Source organism: Oryctolagus cuniculus, chromosome 16 (genome assembly GCF_051225735.1).
Source record: "Oryctolagus cuniculus isolate XC-2025 breed Fujian yellow rabbit chromosome 16, ASM5122573v1, whole genome shotgun sequence".
Classification (NCBI taxonomy): Eukaryota; Metazoa; Chordata; class Mammalia; order Lagomorpha; family Leporidae; genus Oryctolagus; species Oryctolagus cuniculus.
The window spans coordinates 61,444,177-61,458,419 of NC_142882.1; the positions used below are offsets into that span (position 1 = coordinate 61,444,177).

At 41.1% G+C, this 14,243-nt stretch overlaps 1 protein-coding gene across 5 annotated transcripts in view; it reads left to right on the forward strand.

Moving 5' to 3' along the window:
- Positions 1–14,243, forward strand: part of BMPER (BMP binding endothelial regulator) — a 279,909-nt gene that overhangs the window by 256,035 nt on the left and 9,631 nt on the right. For all 5 annotated transcript variants that reach the window (XR_016222615.1, XM_002713750.6, XM_051853278.3 and 2 more), the window contains one exon: positions 7,826–7,956. Coding sequence is in view for 4 of the 5 variants with exons in the window: in XM_002713750.6 (XP_002713796.2) it covers positions 7,826–7,956 (131 nt within the window). In the remaining variant the exon portion in view is untranslated. The remainder of the gene's footprint in view (positions 1–7,825; positions 7,957–14,243) is intronic.

Here is a 14,243-nt window from a genome sequence, read left to right on the forward strand (position 1 = left end):
AACCACTTGGATGTGCTGTTGCTAGGAAGCATAGACATGTTTGATGTTTGGATTTTAGCAGTATTGGAGGCTTGCCTTTTTAATAATGTGAAGAACCATAGATTGTTCTTACAATATTGAATATGTGCTTTACTGGAAATGTGTCATTAAAGCAGAGTTCTCTCATCAAATCTCTAATAGTCATTAAATTTAAACACACACACTCTCACACTCACACTCACACACCCTTCCCTGAGAGACAGGAGAGGAGTGCAGCAAATTGAAAAATGAAGATGGCAGCGGGAAGGTTGCTGTTGAAGCAACCATCTCGGCCATGGCCATGTTAAGCAGCAGCCGGGGAGCTGGGGTGGCTAGAATTCAAGTATCTCTTCAACTATCACTGTGCAACTGTCCAACCATGTGGAAGCTGGACAAGGGTTATCAGGTCATTCTTATCAACTCTTTTGATGATTAGCTGGATATTTACCAAGCTGCATCTGAAAGACGCTGTCTGAGGCTAGAGGAATCGGACACAGCCCTTGTTCCCAGCAGGAAAACAGATAATCAACGGTTCAAAGATTTGTCTGAAGGACACGAGACCTATCGGGATGGCTGACCATTCTTGGTCCCATTGATAAAGGACAGGCATCAGATTTGTCAATGGAAAAGACAAGGGAGTAAATTCGGGGGCAGGAAAAGCAAGATGGGAGGAAGCCCCAAGGTTGATGAGACGTTGACTATGACTCAGTAAAAGAATGAATGAGGAAGAGAGATGAAGTTAGAAAAGTAGGCTGAAGTCTAGGTTGCTTGCAACCTTGAATTTGATGCCAAGAAATTTAAACTTTCTTCATAGGCGCCCAGTGAGAGGAGGGAACTTGATCCTCATCTGACTACACCTCTGCATCCCGCTAGGAAGATGGGAATGTGCTCTGGAGGTTGATGGGGCTGCATGCTTGGCACTGACATGCAGCAAAACTTTCTGTGACGATGGCGATGTTCTTAATCAGACTACCCAATATGGTGGCCATGAACACTTGGACTGAATTTGTGATATTACTTAACTGTAGTTAATGTAAATACCAGTTTAAATAGCTGCATGTGGCTACTGGCTACTGTCTTAGATCATTGCAAGAGACAGTGGTTGTAGCTTGATGGGAAGGGGAAAAGGGTGCTGAAGGCTGTCCTGTAGACGAATGTGATCAAATGGATTTCAAGGAGGGAAATGACTGCAGGTTGTTTCTTATGCTACTACTGTGTAAGGTGCTGTGAGGAAGGGATGAAAACCTGCTTTCAAAGAGTCATTGAAACACAACACACAAATAAAACCATTAGAGAAGTGAAGCAGTTGGTGTGTGACAAAGTGCTGCATAGAAGGACACGAGCACACTGGGACCCTGCAGTGACTCTGGGCATCACCTTCAGTCCTGTGGCACCAAGAAGCTGCCTGAACCACACACAGAGCAAGAGTCCTGCCTGCACTGCTTATGTCCAGGGAAGATGTCAGGACTAGAGGAGATAAATCAGAAAACCATTTATAGATATACTAAATAAAAGCTCTTGGGACAAAAAGTCTATTTAAAGGCATTGCACAAGACTGATCCCTTTGTCATCTTGTTAATCCCAGTATAGTGGAAACCCAAAGAGTATGCAGATGCTCTCTACCTATAGAGTTATCTTAGAACAGCTCAGTATAATGCAATGCATTTTCTCAGAGTAATGGGCAGCTGTATTTTTTGACCAACTCAACATCAAATAGAACATACTGGTTGCAAAAAATTAGGCACTGTGAAACCAGGGATACTAATGCCTTTAATCTTGGTAACTACTAGAAAGTGATAAGATTCTGCGACTTATTCCATAAAATGAATATAAATATATAAGATACATCTCATACCAAATTATTCAGTGTGCTAAACACAGACTGAATAGTTGCATAAAATAGTTTTGCCCTCCCTGAAATTTGCAGTGCATTTGAAGATTTTGATTTTTCTTTTAATAAATTCATTTGTAATCAGCAGAGGCATGTGTAATTATTCCATTATCTATTCCATCCATCTCGATGTCAAGTTGATAGCATCAAAACTCCAATGAGGTGGAAGTGTGAAGACAACACAGAGTGAATTGAATAAAAGTTTGAGTCAGGAGGCCACTAATACACAGATTGGAAAGATTTCAGCAGCAGGATTACTTAATAACTAAGATCTACAAAGGGATACTTTAACTTTCTCCCATTCTTTATTCTGTATTTGCCATCATAGTTCCTAAATTCTGATTCAAATGTTCATATGTTCCATGCTATTCTTTTCTTTTAAAAATAAACTGCAATGTTTATCATTTTAGACAAATGATATGTGTTTATTTCAGGAAATACAGATCAGAAGAAGCTAGGGAGGACCATGATTCCACCCCATAGAGCTGAACATTGTGACTGTTTGGGCATATCTGTTTTCAGTTAGTTTTATCTCTATGTGCGATTACACAATACTGAAATGTTTTTTGTTATCCTGCTTTTTTTTTCTGTTAATCTCTCTTGAACATTTTAAAATATATTTCCAGAACATCACTGTAATGACTGTAGAGCATTTCTTTGTGTAGACACCGCTGAAGTATATTTAACCAGCCATCCATTGTAGGTAATTTACATTATCTCCCTTCACGACTTTAAATAGTGATGAAAATCCAATTTTTGATGCCTTTGTATACATGCATTACTATTTCCTTACATATAAAATTTTCCTTTCCGAGGATAAGAACTTTTCTCTGGGATATTCATAAATATTGCCAAGTTTTTATATAGAAAGATTTTCTAATGTAGTTCAAATGAATAAGGGTTTGGAGATCAGAGGAAACCGAGTTGTAGTCCTGGTTTTGAGATCTGAATCTTTTATCAGCCATTTGGCCTTGAGCAAGGTTTTCAATATCTCCAAGCTTTAAATTCCCTGTCTGTAAATGGGGTAGTAATAATAACTGTATCCCACCGCTATCTTATGTTAATGTACATGAATTGCATTTCATTACTATAATGAAATGCCTAAGACAAATGACTTTTGAAGGAAGGAGGTCTATTTTCTCTCAGTTTGGAGGTTCACAGTTTAAGATCAGGCAGGCCTGCCTTCTGACACCATACTTAGTTTAAGATTTCATCCTGTTAGTACTATTAACATAAGACTTTGGTGACAAGACTTTTAATACGTAGGCCTTTAGGGGACATTGAACATACAAACTAATATCAGAACCATAGCAACAGGAGACAATCTATGTGAAAATGTTTGACTGTCATGTTCCATGTAAGAGCTGAAAGTTTTACAATTCTGCCAACTGAGTATGGGGATATCTACTTCTCCATTCTCCTCATAAACCCTGGGAATTATTTTGTGTAAAAATAATCATCAGTTTGATGAGTGAAAAACAATATCTTAGACTTCTAACTTCTGTGACAAAACACATCTTTCAAGCCTTTAAAATATGTAAAATATGTCAAGTTCAGGATTGGCTTTGATAGTTCTTCCCTCTGCTGTTGTTTCTCATGAGTGCCAAGTCATAGAAAAAGTTCATCTTTCTTAGGTGCAAAATGTAGGCATATTTTTTTATTGTGTTTGTGGGGACAATGGGCCCTATTGGTGAGGTAGAATATATGTATGCAGTGATTATTAAATGTGTGAATAAAACATTTTCTCTCAGTCATCACAATGAATTGGATTTACCTGTCCATAATTTAAGTTGCATAAGTAGCTTCCTAAGATGAAAAGTAGGAATCAAGAAAAGAAGGGAAAACAGTCATGAGCAATCCTTCCATCCCAACCAGTTCCCTTTTATTTATTTATTTTTTTATTGTCCATGTCATTTTTCAGAATTACAGTAGCGGTTCTTTCAAATTGGAGGACACATTTTCTCATGGTGAGACTAGCAGCCTTTTTCCTTGTGCATATGGCCGTTTTACCAGGCCCATTAGATGCCATTCCATCCATATCAAGTCATGGGAGCTGTGTACAAGAGAAAGAGACCACACCCCAGTGGGCCAGAAAAGAGGGTGGGGGACAAGTTGACTGGGGAATTGAAGTGAGAATAGAATTAGAGATTAGAGATGGGACAGCCAAAAATGTTGCTGTGAAGTCTTGCATAAATATGATGGGTGTGGATTAGTCTGAAATGAAAATTGAGACAACAAAAGAAATGACGTTGGTATGGGTTTATACATGGACATTTAGAGGGTGTTTTAAGGATAAGCTTTCTTTGGCTTTCCTCTGTGAGTCCAGAGGCTTTACTCAATGTAAAAGCAGCACTGAGTGTTTGGTGTTTGAATGTGCTTGCTAGTGACCATGGTTTTGTAGGATTTCTGCAATGAAACTGCAAGAAGATATTAAGAAATACAGATTAAATTATTATAGAGAGGAAAGAAATTGCTTTTTCTGGACTGCTTATTGTGTCTGATCTATCACTTTTTTTTTTTTAAGATTTACTTAATACATTATCCCTCTTAGTAGTTTTTTTTTTGTCTGTTCTACTTAATATGACTGGTTTAATTCTGTAATTAATACACAGTTATTTTTAAGTGTTGAAATTTAACTGAAATGTGATCCCTGTTAAACATAAGAGTGGGGATAAGAGAGGGAAGAGATGTACAATTTGGGACATGCTCAAGCTGACTTGCCCCAAATGGTAGAGTTAGAAACATACCAGGGGACTCCAATTTAATCCCATCAAGGTGGCATGTACCAATGCCATCTCACTAGTCCAAGTGATCAATTTCAGTTCACAATTGATCATAATGACAGGACTAAGAGTCAAAGGGAGCACATAAACAAGTCTAGTACCTGCTAATACTAACCGATAGAATAAATAAAGGGGAGAGTGATCCAACATGGGAAGCGAGATACTCAGCAGACTCATAGAATGGCGGATGTCCTAAACAGCACTCTGGCCTCAGAATCAGCCCTAAAGGCATTCGGATCTGGCTGAAAAGCCCATGAGAGTATTTCAGGCATGGAAAGTCAAGACACTCTGGCAAAAAAAAAAAAAAAAAAAAAAAAACAAAAACAAAAACAAAACAAAAAAAAACAACAGCAACAACAAACCTAAATGAAAGATCTCTGTGAGTGAGATCCCAGTGGAAAGAACAGGTCTTCAAAGAAGGAGGTACCTTTCTCTGAAGGGAGGAGAGAACCTCCACTTTGACTATGACCTTGTCTAAACAAGATAAGAGTCAGAGAACTCAGAGGGCTTCCATAGCCTTGGAAACTCATGACTGGAGCATAGGGAGATTACTGATGCCATAGACAGGAGTGTCAATTGGTAAAGTCAACAACAGGAGTCACTGTGCACTTACTCCTCATGTAGGATCTCTGTCCTTAATGTGCTGAACATTGAGGCTTAATGCTATAACGAGTACTCAAACAGTATATTTCACTTTGTGTTTCTATGGGGGTGCAAACTGTTGAAATCTTTACTTAATGTATACTAAACTGATCTTCTGTTAAAAAAAAAGAGAAGAAATTATCAATTCCCAACTTGACTCTCACTGGGATTAAACATGACAATAGGTCTGATCTGATTTCATCATCATTTAAAAAATCATCTATTATTTTTCACTTTATGTTTCTGTGTGGGAGCAAACTGTTGAAATACTTACTTAAGGTATGCTAAACTGATCTTCTGTATATAAAGAGAATTGAAAATGAATCCTCATGTGAATGGAAGGGGAGAGGGAATGGGAAAGGGGAGGGTTGCGGGTGGGAGGGACGTTATGGGGGGGGAAGCCATTGTAATCCATAAGCCGTACTTTGGAAATTTATATTCATTAAATAAAAGTTAAAAAAAAAGATTTACTTATTTATTTGAAAAGCAGAGTCACAGAGAGAAGAAACATGGGGGTGGAGAGGGAGGGAGGGAGGGAGAGATATAGTACAGTATCACTTAGGAAGTAATCTCACAGTTGGGTCTACATTTTGGTGCAGAGGGTTAAGCCACTGCTGTGAAGCCTGCATCTTGTATTGAAGTGCCAATTCAAGTCTCAGCTGCTCCACTTCCAATTCAGCTTCCTGCTAATGTGCCTGGAAGACAGCAGATGATGACTTAAGTACTTGGGCCCCTGCCACTCATGTAGAAAACCTGGATAGAGTTCTTGACTCTTAGTTTTAGCCTAGCTCAGCCCTGACTGTTGGAGCCATTTGGGGAGTGAGCTAATGAATAGAAGATTCACTTACTTTCTCTCCCTCTCTCTCTCTCTCTCCCTCTCTCTCCCCCCCCTCCTTCCCTCTCTCCCCTTCTTTTCATCTTTCTCCCTCTCTTTGTCACATTGTCTTTTAATTAATTAATTACAAAACAATCTCTTGGCCAGTGAAATGCAGTAGTATCTTCAGGTATCAGATCTGTTCCCCTTTTGCCTCTGTTAGTTTTAGTTGCCTGTATGTGTGTGTGTGAGTGAAGGGCTATGATAACTTTGTGAGTATACTGTGAGTCTATAGATCCTTGAATAGAGTTTCTCCCATTTAATCCCTGTTCAGAGCCAGTTATATGCTAATTTCTACCTACAGCTTTCTGACTACTCTGTAATCAGGTGGACACAGACTCCTCATGCCAGCAGATGTTGACATTGCATGGCTACCTCCCGATCACTTTTCAAAGTCATTGGTGCTACTTATAATCTTGAATATTCTTTTTTTCAGTCTTCAGTCTTGAATTAGATTCCACAAGGAAGGAGATTTACTGGATAACATGTGAAAAATATAAGATCAATTTAATTTTATTAATCCCGGGGACATAAATGTTAACTCAGAATTGTTAGGCAGTAAATTTACCTCAAGATGAAGGGGAGGATTATAGTCTAGTGCAATTGAAAGAACACTATTCTCAAAGTCAGGAGATGTAATATAATTTGCTCTTTTGCCATTTACAAAGGCAACCGTGGGTTCTTCTATTCATTTGTAAAATGATCCTTTTCTTTATAGAACAGAGACTACACTATGCTTGTTTACTATTCACCAACAGGTTGCTTGTGAAAACATGTTGTAATACATCAACATAAAGTCCTTATTATGCCTTTGTCTTCAACATGTTTGAATATTGCTTAGCTTCAGTTTAAACATATTTCAGGTCAGTTTGTGTCCTTGCCAATCATTTCCATATTTGAGCTTAAGCTACAGACATCTTGGCTCAGTCCTCTTTATCTTTCAGTCTAATTATGGACCTAAAATGTTTGTTTGAGATGTGTTATGCTACATACCAAGGAATGGAGCTTCAGTATTCCTAAAGACCAGGATTTTAAGATATTTTAAAGTTAATTCCATTTGTACTGTCTCAGAAAGCCATAGGATCTTGTGCTTCCATCAAATTGGTAGTTATTTTTGGTTATATTGCAGTAGAAGCTATCATTTTTATATTGGTGCTTTTCACAAAGTGGCACCCTTACCTTGGCTATATTCTAAAGGCTGCCTTTTCAGTAGGGTGATCATCAGGACATGTGGCGATTTACGTCCAAGTTAATGAAAATTAAACCAGAGATCTGGTTTTTCCTTTGCACTAGCCACATGCCAAGTGGCCGGATGTGGGTAGTGGCTCCTGCTTTGACAGTGGGGAGTACAGAACGTTCTGTCACTGCAGCAGGCTCTATTGGACAGCTCTGGTCTAGAAGAAAGGATATCTAACGTCACATTGGTCAAAGCCATCCAGCACTTACATTTCACACAGAACTTTTATGTCATTTCTTTGATTCCAAACCTAAAATAGCTACCTTTAGCAACCAGTCAGGGCTCCCCATCTTCCCACCAGTACTTTCTTCAAGTTGTATTCAACGTGTTTGATGATTTAATATTTTTAAATGTTCTTTTCTCTCTACTGGGTCTCATAGGTCCTGTGTGACAGACATGTGTGAATGTCCAGTCCATAAGAACTGTTATTGTGAGTCATTTCTGGCGTATACCCGGGCCTGCCAGAGAGAAGGCATCAAAGTCCACTGGGAGCCTCAGCAGAACTGTGCAGGTAAGCAAGTCCTGGGGAATCCAGCCATCAGGAGTTCACTACACTGCCCAAGATGGCCAAGCAGGAGACATGTAGATGCTGAGAGGACCAGCCACATCCCCACTTGACCAAAGGGAACTCCCATTTTTGGCCCAACTGGATTGCAACTTGATAAAACACAGGGGCTTCCTACTGGACAGGGTAGACAGCATTTCAGAGAAGTGCTTTGTGACAAGCACATTTGAACAATTTAAGGATTTCCACTGTTTCAAAACCCTTTCAACCTCAAGTTACCAGCTGGATGTACTTAGACGTAGGCAGTCATAATTGTGGCTTAGGTTATGTGTAGTACAAAGATTCAGGACAATTACAGTCATTTAAGGTCTTCAGGATAAACATGATGGCTTGGTTTTTCTTTTAGAAATTATTGCACAAATCCTAGCAGAATGTTCTTTTTCCTTCAAGAGATAAATTTCTGTAATAGAAATTATTAGCTCTTTGTCCTCAGATAAGTTAATTAATTTATTTGATATTTGTAGAACAGATTCTTTTGTTCATCCAAGAAATATTTATTACAAAGTGGCTAAGGACTGGGCTTGTGATAGGCACTGTGGGTATTTCAATGGCTGTAAGAAGTGAGGCCATTGTGATTGAGGCATTGGTCAATACGAGAAGGATTGCAAGGAGTCAGGACAAGCATTCTGTACAGAATAAACATGTTTAATAGCCATAAGACAGAAAAAAATAGCATGCATTTACATTGGAAGGGCACCTATTTGGCTCAAGCTTGGTGGGCAAAGAAAGAGGCACACAAGATGTGGGTGGGTTAGGAGCAGAAGCTGTATCACACAAGGCTTTTCACGTCTCAGAGAGAAAGCTAGCTTCTATTCTAAGACAAGTAGAAGCCACTGTTGGATTTTAAGCAAGCCACTTTCTGCTTCTCAAAAATGACCTTGGCTGGGCCGGTGCCTTGGCTCACTTGGTTCTAGTCCTGGCTGCTCCTTTTCCAGTCCAGCTCTCTGCTGTGGCCCAAGTGCTTGGGCCCCTGCACCCGCATGGGAGACCAGGAGGAAGCACCTGGCTCCTGGCTTCGGATTGGCGTAGTTCCGGCCGTAGCGGCCGTTTGGGGAGTGAACCAACAGAAGGAAGAGCTTTCTCTCTGTCTCTCTCTCTCACTGTCTAACTCTATCTGTCAAATAAATAAAATTAAAAAAAAAATGACCTTGGCTACCACAGAGAAGATGGAGTGGAAGGGGACAAGATGGAAAGCAGGTGACTGGGAAAGAGGCTACTGCAGTGGTCCTGTGAAAAACTGGTGGAGGCTTGGAGTAAGAGGGTGAAAATTCATGTGTCGAGAAGGGACGGCATTAGCTGCATATTTTGGAACTTTGCAACGTTGCTGACCGTGAAGAGTTACAAGCACTTGTGGATATGAAGCATCTTGAGGAGCATCCAGCTCGTAGAAGATGCTGAGGAAATGGTAGCTGCTGCTGTTTATATTTGAAGGTGCATGTTTGTCACGTAGTTCAGGTTTGCCAAGAATTGCCCGAAATGAGGAAGCTGGGGTTTCCAGTGTGCTACACGATTCCTAAAACACCCAGGTCAGCTCTTAGAAAAGGAGGGGGTTTGTGTCATTACTGGCTCCAAAATGTCTACATTGGTGGAGGATAGGTGTGGTCATCTAGGTAAAAGAAAGGTCGAGAAGAATTGTCCTCAAGCTGTGTTTATAGTGAATAGAAATTGTGTTCTCTTAGGTCAGTGAGTCTCAAGCTGGCTGGACATTGGTGTCAGCTTAAAAACCAAACCCAGAAACTATACTTGGTCCCAATGCCCAGATATCATTTCACAAGGCTTGATGTGGCTTTCAGATCTTCCTGGGTGATTCTGGCCAGAAGCCAGAATCAAAACCTTTGAGTTAGTGTGTGTGTTTCCTCAGGTGGACTTGGAGGAGTAGGAGGAGGGGCCTCTGGGGCTTGCCAAGGTCCTCAGTTTCTCCTTGGTGCTATCACTTCTCTGTGTCTTTGGAAAGTGCCAAAGCTCTCTGAGTTCCCTCTGACTTCCCAATTGTATTTACTCTCTCCTCTGCAAACTCAGGTCTAATATCAAAATCACTTTCCACAACAAAAGTAACTCTCCATTAGTCTTGCCTTTCTCAAAGGAGTATCGATTTGGTCAAGACAATTCACAATAAAATGTGGCTGCGACTGCCAAGAGCTGAGGCAAATGGTTGACCTTGTGCGTCAGTGCTGGGTAGAACACAGTGGGGAGGAGGCGGTGATGCTTTTGAGGGATTGGGTCCTGCCAGCTCCCTTTCTTTATTTCGAGTCTGTCCCTAGAGTCTCCTAGAAAATAAGTAAAATGAATAGAGTCAAGCCCCAGTCCATCCATCCTGGGGTAATGGAGGGCTCCACAGAATTCTGTTCACTTTATTAGCTATGGTGCTACTCTGGTTAGGACTGGGTTAGATAGAAGGTATGTGAACCTTCTCTTCCTGGCCCAGAGCTATACTTAGCACCATTTCGGTGCACACATTGCATTTGAGGACTACACATTTTGCGTCAGCATCCTCATTTCAGAAACCGAATTTCTGAAGCTAAAATTACTTTTCTAATGGAAATGGAATAATGCTCCTGAAAGGTACCATTTACCTCTCAAAATTAGTGGAGCCATCTGGGTGATGTATAACTCCATCAAGGTGCAGTTGGGGAGGAATGTTTTATACATACATGCACACACACACACACACACACACACTTTATGGATTTGCACAGACTGATGGTACGGGGAAAAATACATTTACAGACGTAAGTAGCATCTCCCAGGAGATTCATCTCAGATTCGTCTGGAATATTGTGGACTACAAGAATACTTTTTTCTTGTTTGTAACTCCAGAGTCCTTTGACTCTCAACAGCACTTAAGGCCACTTAAGCGAGACAGAGAAGAGGAAATTTCCAGAGTACAAAGCCTAGAAATTGAACAAATAAAAAGCCAGCCAGGCAAGGATGTCTGAATGAAAAATGACATTTTAAAGGCTAGCCTGCGCTTTAACTGTCATGACTACCAACACAGTATATGCCCACTAACTGTCAGGAAGGGCTAATGGAACTCTAATTTAGCATGGGAATTACTAAATAAAATATAGTATGGTAAGGACTATAGTGAAGGTACATAAAATTTTAATAATAGCCATTTATATTACTATTTACTATTTGCTAAGTACCTCCTTTTCCCCAAGGCCTATACTAGCATTTTCTACTATATTTTGTTTTATTTAATGCCCATAATAATCTGTATGGCAACATTCTATTACCTACATTTTACTTATAAGGACATTGCAGCTTAGAATAGTTAAGTCATTTGCTGAACACACAACCAGAGACCAGGATGCTGGGAGCTGAACCTAGGTCAATTTTCATTATAGCCCCTATTCTTTATATAAGTTCTTTATGTGTTTATATAAGTATCAACTATGTCATCCAAATATTTATCTGGACCTTCATTAGCCTGAGTGGCTTTCCAATTTCTGTGCATTCGTCCCATATCACTGGTAGTTGTCATTTGACACCTTATGACTCTACGTTTGTTTTGATCTTGTGTCCTGTGTCTCACTTTGCCATCCTTAGCAGATTTTCTGCCACCTGCCTGTAAGCGGCACTAATTGTCACTGCGCATTCAGTAATACATTTTATAAATGTAAAAAGTGCTGGCCAAGCGGGTGCGCGTGTTTTTCTGCAGCTTAATGGACAGCCTTTTGGGCCGTGTAAGCAGATCACCTGCTCCCCGTTCGGCTCCACAAACCTCAGGGGATTCTGGTGCCTTTTTGCGGCAACTCTGCCATGATTATATACACTGAGCTGTCCTGTGGCTCCATGAATGCTTCCTGCAAAAGTTCCGGAGATGAGGTCAGGTGCAGTGACCTTCAGCACTCAGTAGAGGGTCACAGAGACGGCTGACTTTCAGACAGGTCAGAGCCCTGGTCACTGAGTGTATTGATGAAGTGAGCACATGAACCTTTATGGGTCACCCGTAGCTGTTTGATTGCCCCTTGAGAATAAATGCATGCTAACCTAAGTCACTATGGCAACTTCCAGATTTAAAACAAAATCTCTTTATTTTCATTTATTCAAAAGACAGAGATACAGAGTCAGAGATCTTCCATCTGCTGGCTCACTCTCCAAAATGCCTACAAAAGCCAGGCTTGGGTCATACTGCAGCAAGGAGCCCGGAACTCAGTCTGGCTGTCCCACATGGGTAGCAGGGTCCCAAGTATCTGAACCATCACATGGGGTGCACATTAGAAGGAAGCTGAAATCAGAAGCAGAGCTGGGACTCAAACCCCCAGTGTTCTGATGTGGGGTGTGGGCTTCTCAAGGGTGTCTTAACCTCCGTGCCAGATGCTCACCCTCCTGCTTTTATTAAATTGTTTATAAACAAGGGAATACTTTGTAAAATCAAATTAAATCACATTTATGTTTTTTATTTGTTTATTTTATTTATTTATTTATTGACAGGCAGAGTTAGACAGTGAGAGAGAGAGACAGAGAGAAAGGTCTTCCTTCTATTGGCTCACCCCCCCAAATGGCCGCTATTGCCAGTGTGCTGCGCCGATCCGAAGCCAGGAGCCAGGTGCTTCCTCCTGGTCTCCCATGCAGGTGCAGGGCCCAAGCACTTGGGCCATCCTCCACTGCCTTCCCAGGCCACAGCAGAGTGCTGGACTGAAAGAGGAGCAACCGGGACAGAATCTGGCGCCCTGACCAGGACTAGAACGCAGGGTGCTAGTGCTGCAGGCGGAGGATTAGCCAGGTGAACCATGGCACCGGCCACATTTATGTTTAAAAGTCATCTCTTCTTGTGTAAGTTTGGAAACCAATTTAGTTCACAGAGAGTACAAGAGGACTGAAATCAGTATTAATTTTCCAGGATCATATAAAAGTTGTGCCAAATCAAGGGAAATCTTATGATAGGGGTGGGCAGTTGGGGTTCCAGTTAGGACAGTCGCATCCCATACTGGAATGCATCGGTGAGTCCTGCTTCCACTCTAAATTCCACTTTTATGCTGATGCACACCCTGGGAGGTAGCAGGTGATATAGCTCAAGTGGGTGGATCTCTGCCACCCACGAGGGAAACATGGGTTGGGTTACCAACTCCCATCTCAGCTGGACTCAGCCCTAGCCACTATGAACATTCAGAAGTCTCTCTCTTCTGTCGGTCTCTCCGTTCCTCTGCCTCTAAAATCAATAAACAAATTCATGTATTACAAAACATCTTGTGATAGCGCTCCACACTTTAAAATTCTTCCAAGACTTCCCATTGCCAAGATTGTGGGGTCATTTTCGATCTTTGGTTCCTGCCTTCTTCTGTACCTTGGTCTCTAATCACTGCCCCTCCTCAAATTCTGTGCTTCTTCCCACCCCCCAAGCCAAGAATCCTCCATTTCCTGGTGAAATCGCTGTCCCTGCCATTGCCCACCTACCCACCTTGTTCCTGTTGCTCTCTGCCTGGGAAGCTCTTCCTGCCATTGTCAGTCTGCCAGGTTTATACTCACCTTTTAAGACTTGAGGGAGAACTCACTGTCTACTTTAGTACATCTTCATTTTATTAAGAACCCATTTGCATGTCAGCTTCACTTATTTTATTGGAAGCCCAGTCTCCTATAACAGGAGATCAAAGTCACTGTCTGATTCACATTTCATTCCTTCAACTTAAAAGAATATCTGGCCTACAGTAGATATTCAGTAGGTATTTACTGATTTAATTGGAGTTGAAATGGAGATGGTATTTATAGGATGAAGAACAATGATAGGGAGATTTGTTTTCCCGGCAGTACTTTATTTTCTACAGTTCAGTTTCTGTCTATAGAATGTGAGGGACAAATCAGTGCTCAGTGGACAAAAGGTTAGATGTCACAGAAGTTAATGTCAGCACTAGAAGAAGCAATTGAGGAACCAAGAAAGGAGAGACAAGAGAGTTTATGTTTTAAGAGAGCCAGGGGCGAAGAAAGAACACAGCAGAAAAGAGGGAATTCTGTTTGGGAATTTTCCTACTAGAAGGGATCCTGGCAAGACTTGAAGGGGGAGCAAAGCATCTGGAGGGTGAGGTGAGTTGAAAGAGGCATTCTGGAAGCAACAGGGTGGAAAATGAAGCCGAGACCAGCCAAATGGGATTCACACTGGGAAATGAAATGATGGATTGCATGTCATTAAGATGAAATCATCATCCTATAGGCATTTATGGAGCTGTTCCTCTGTGCTTGGCCCTGTGCCAGAACTTTGGATCATGGAAGATAAGAACCCCCGCCTGCAGGAG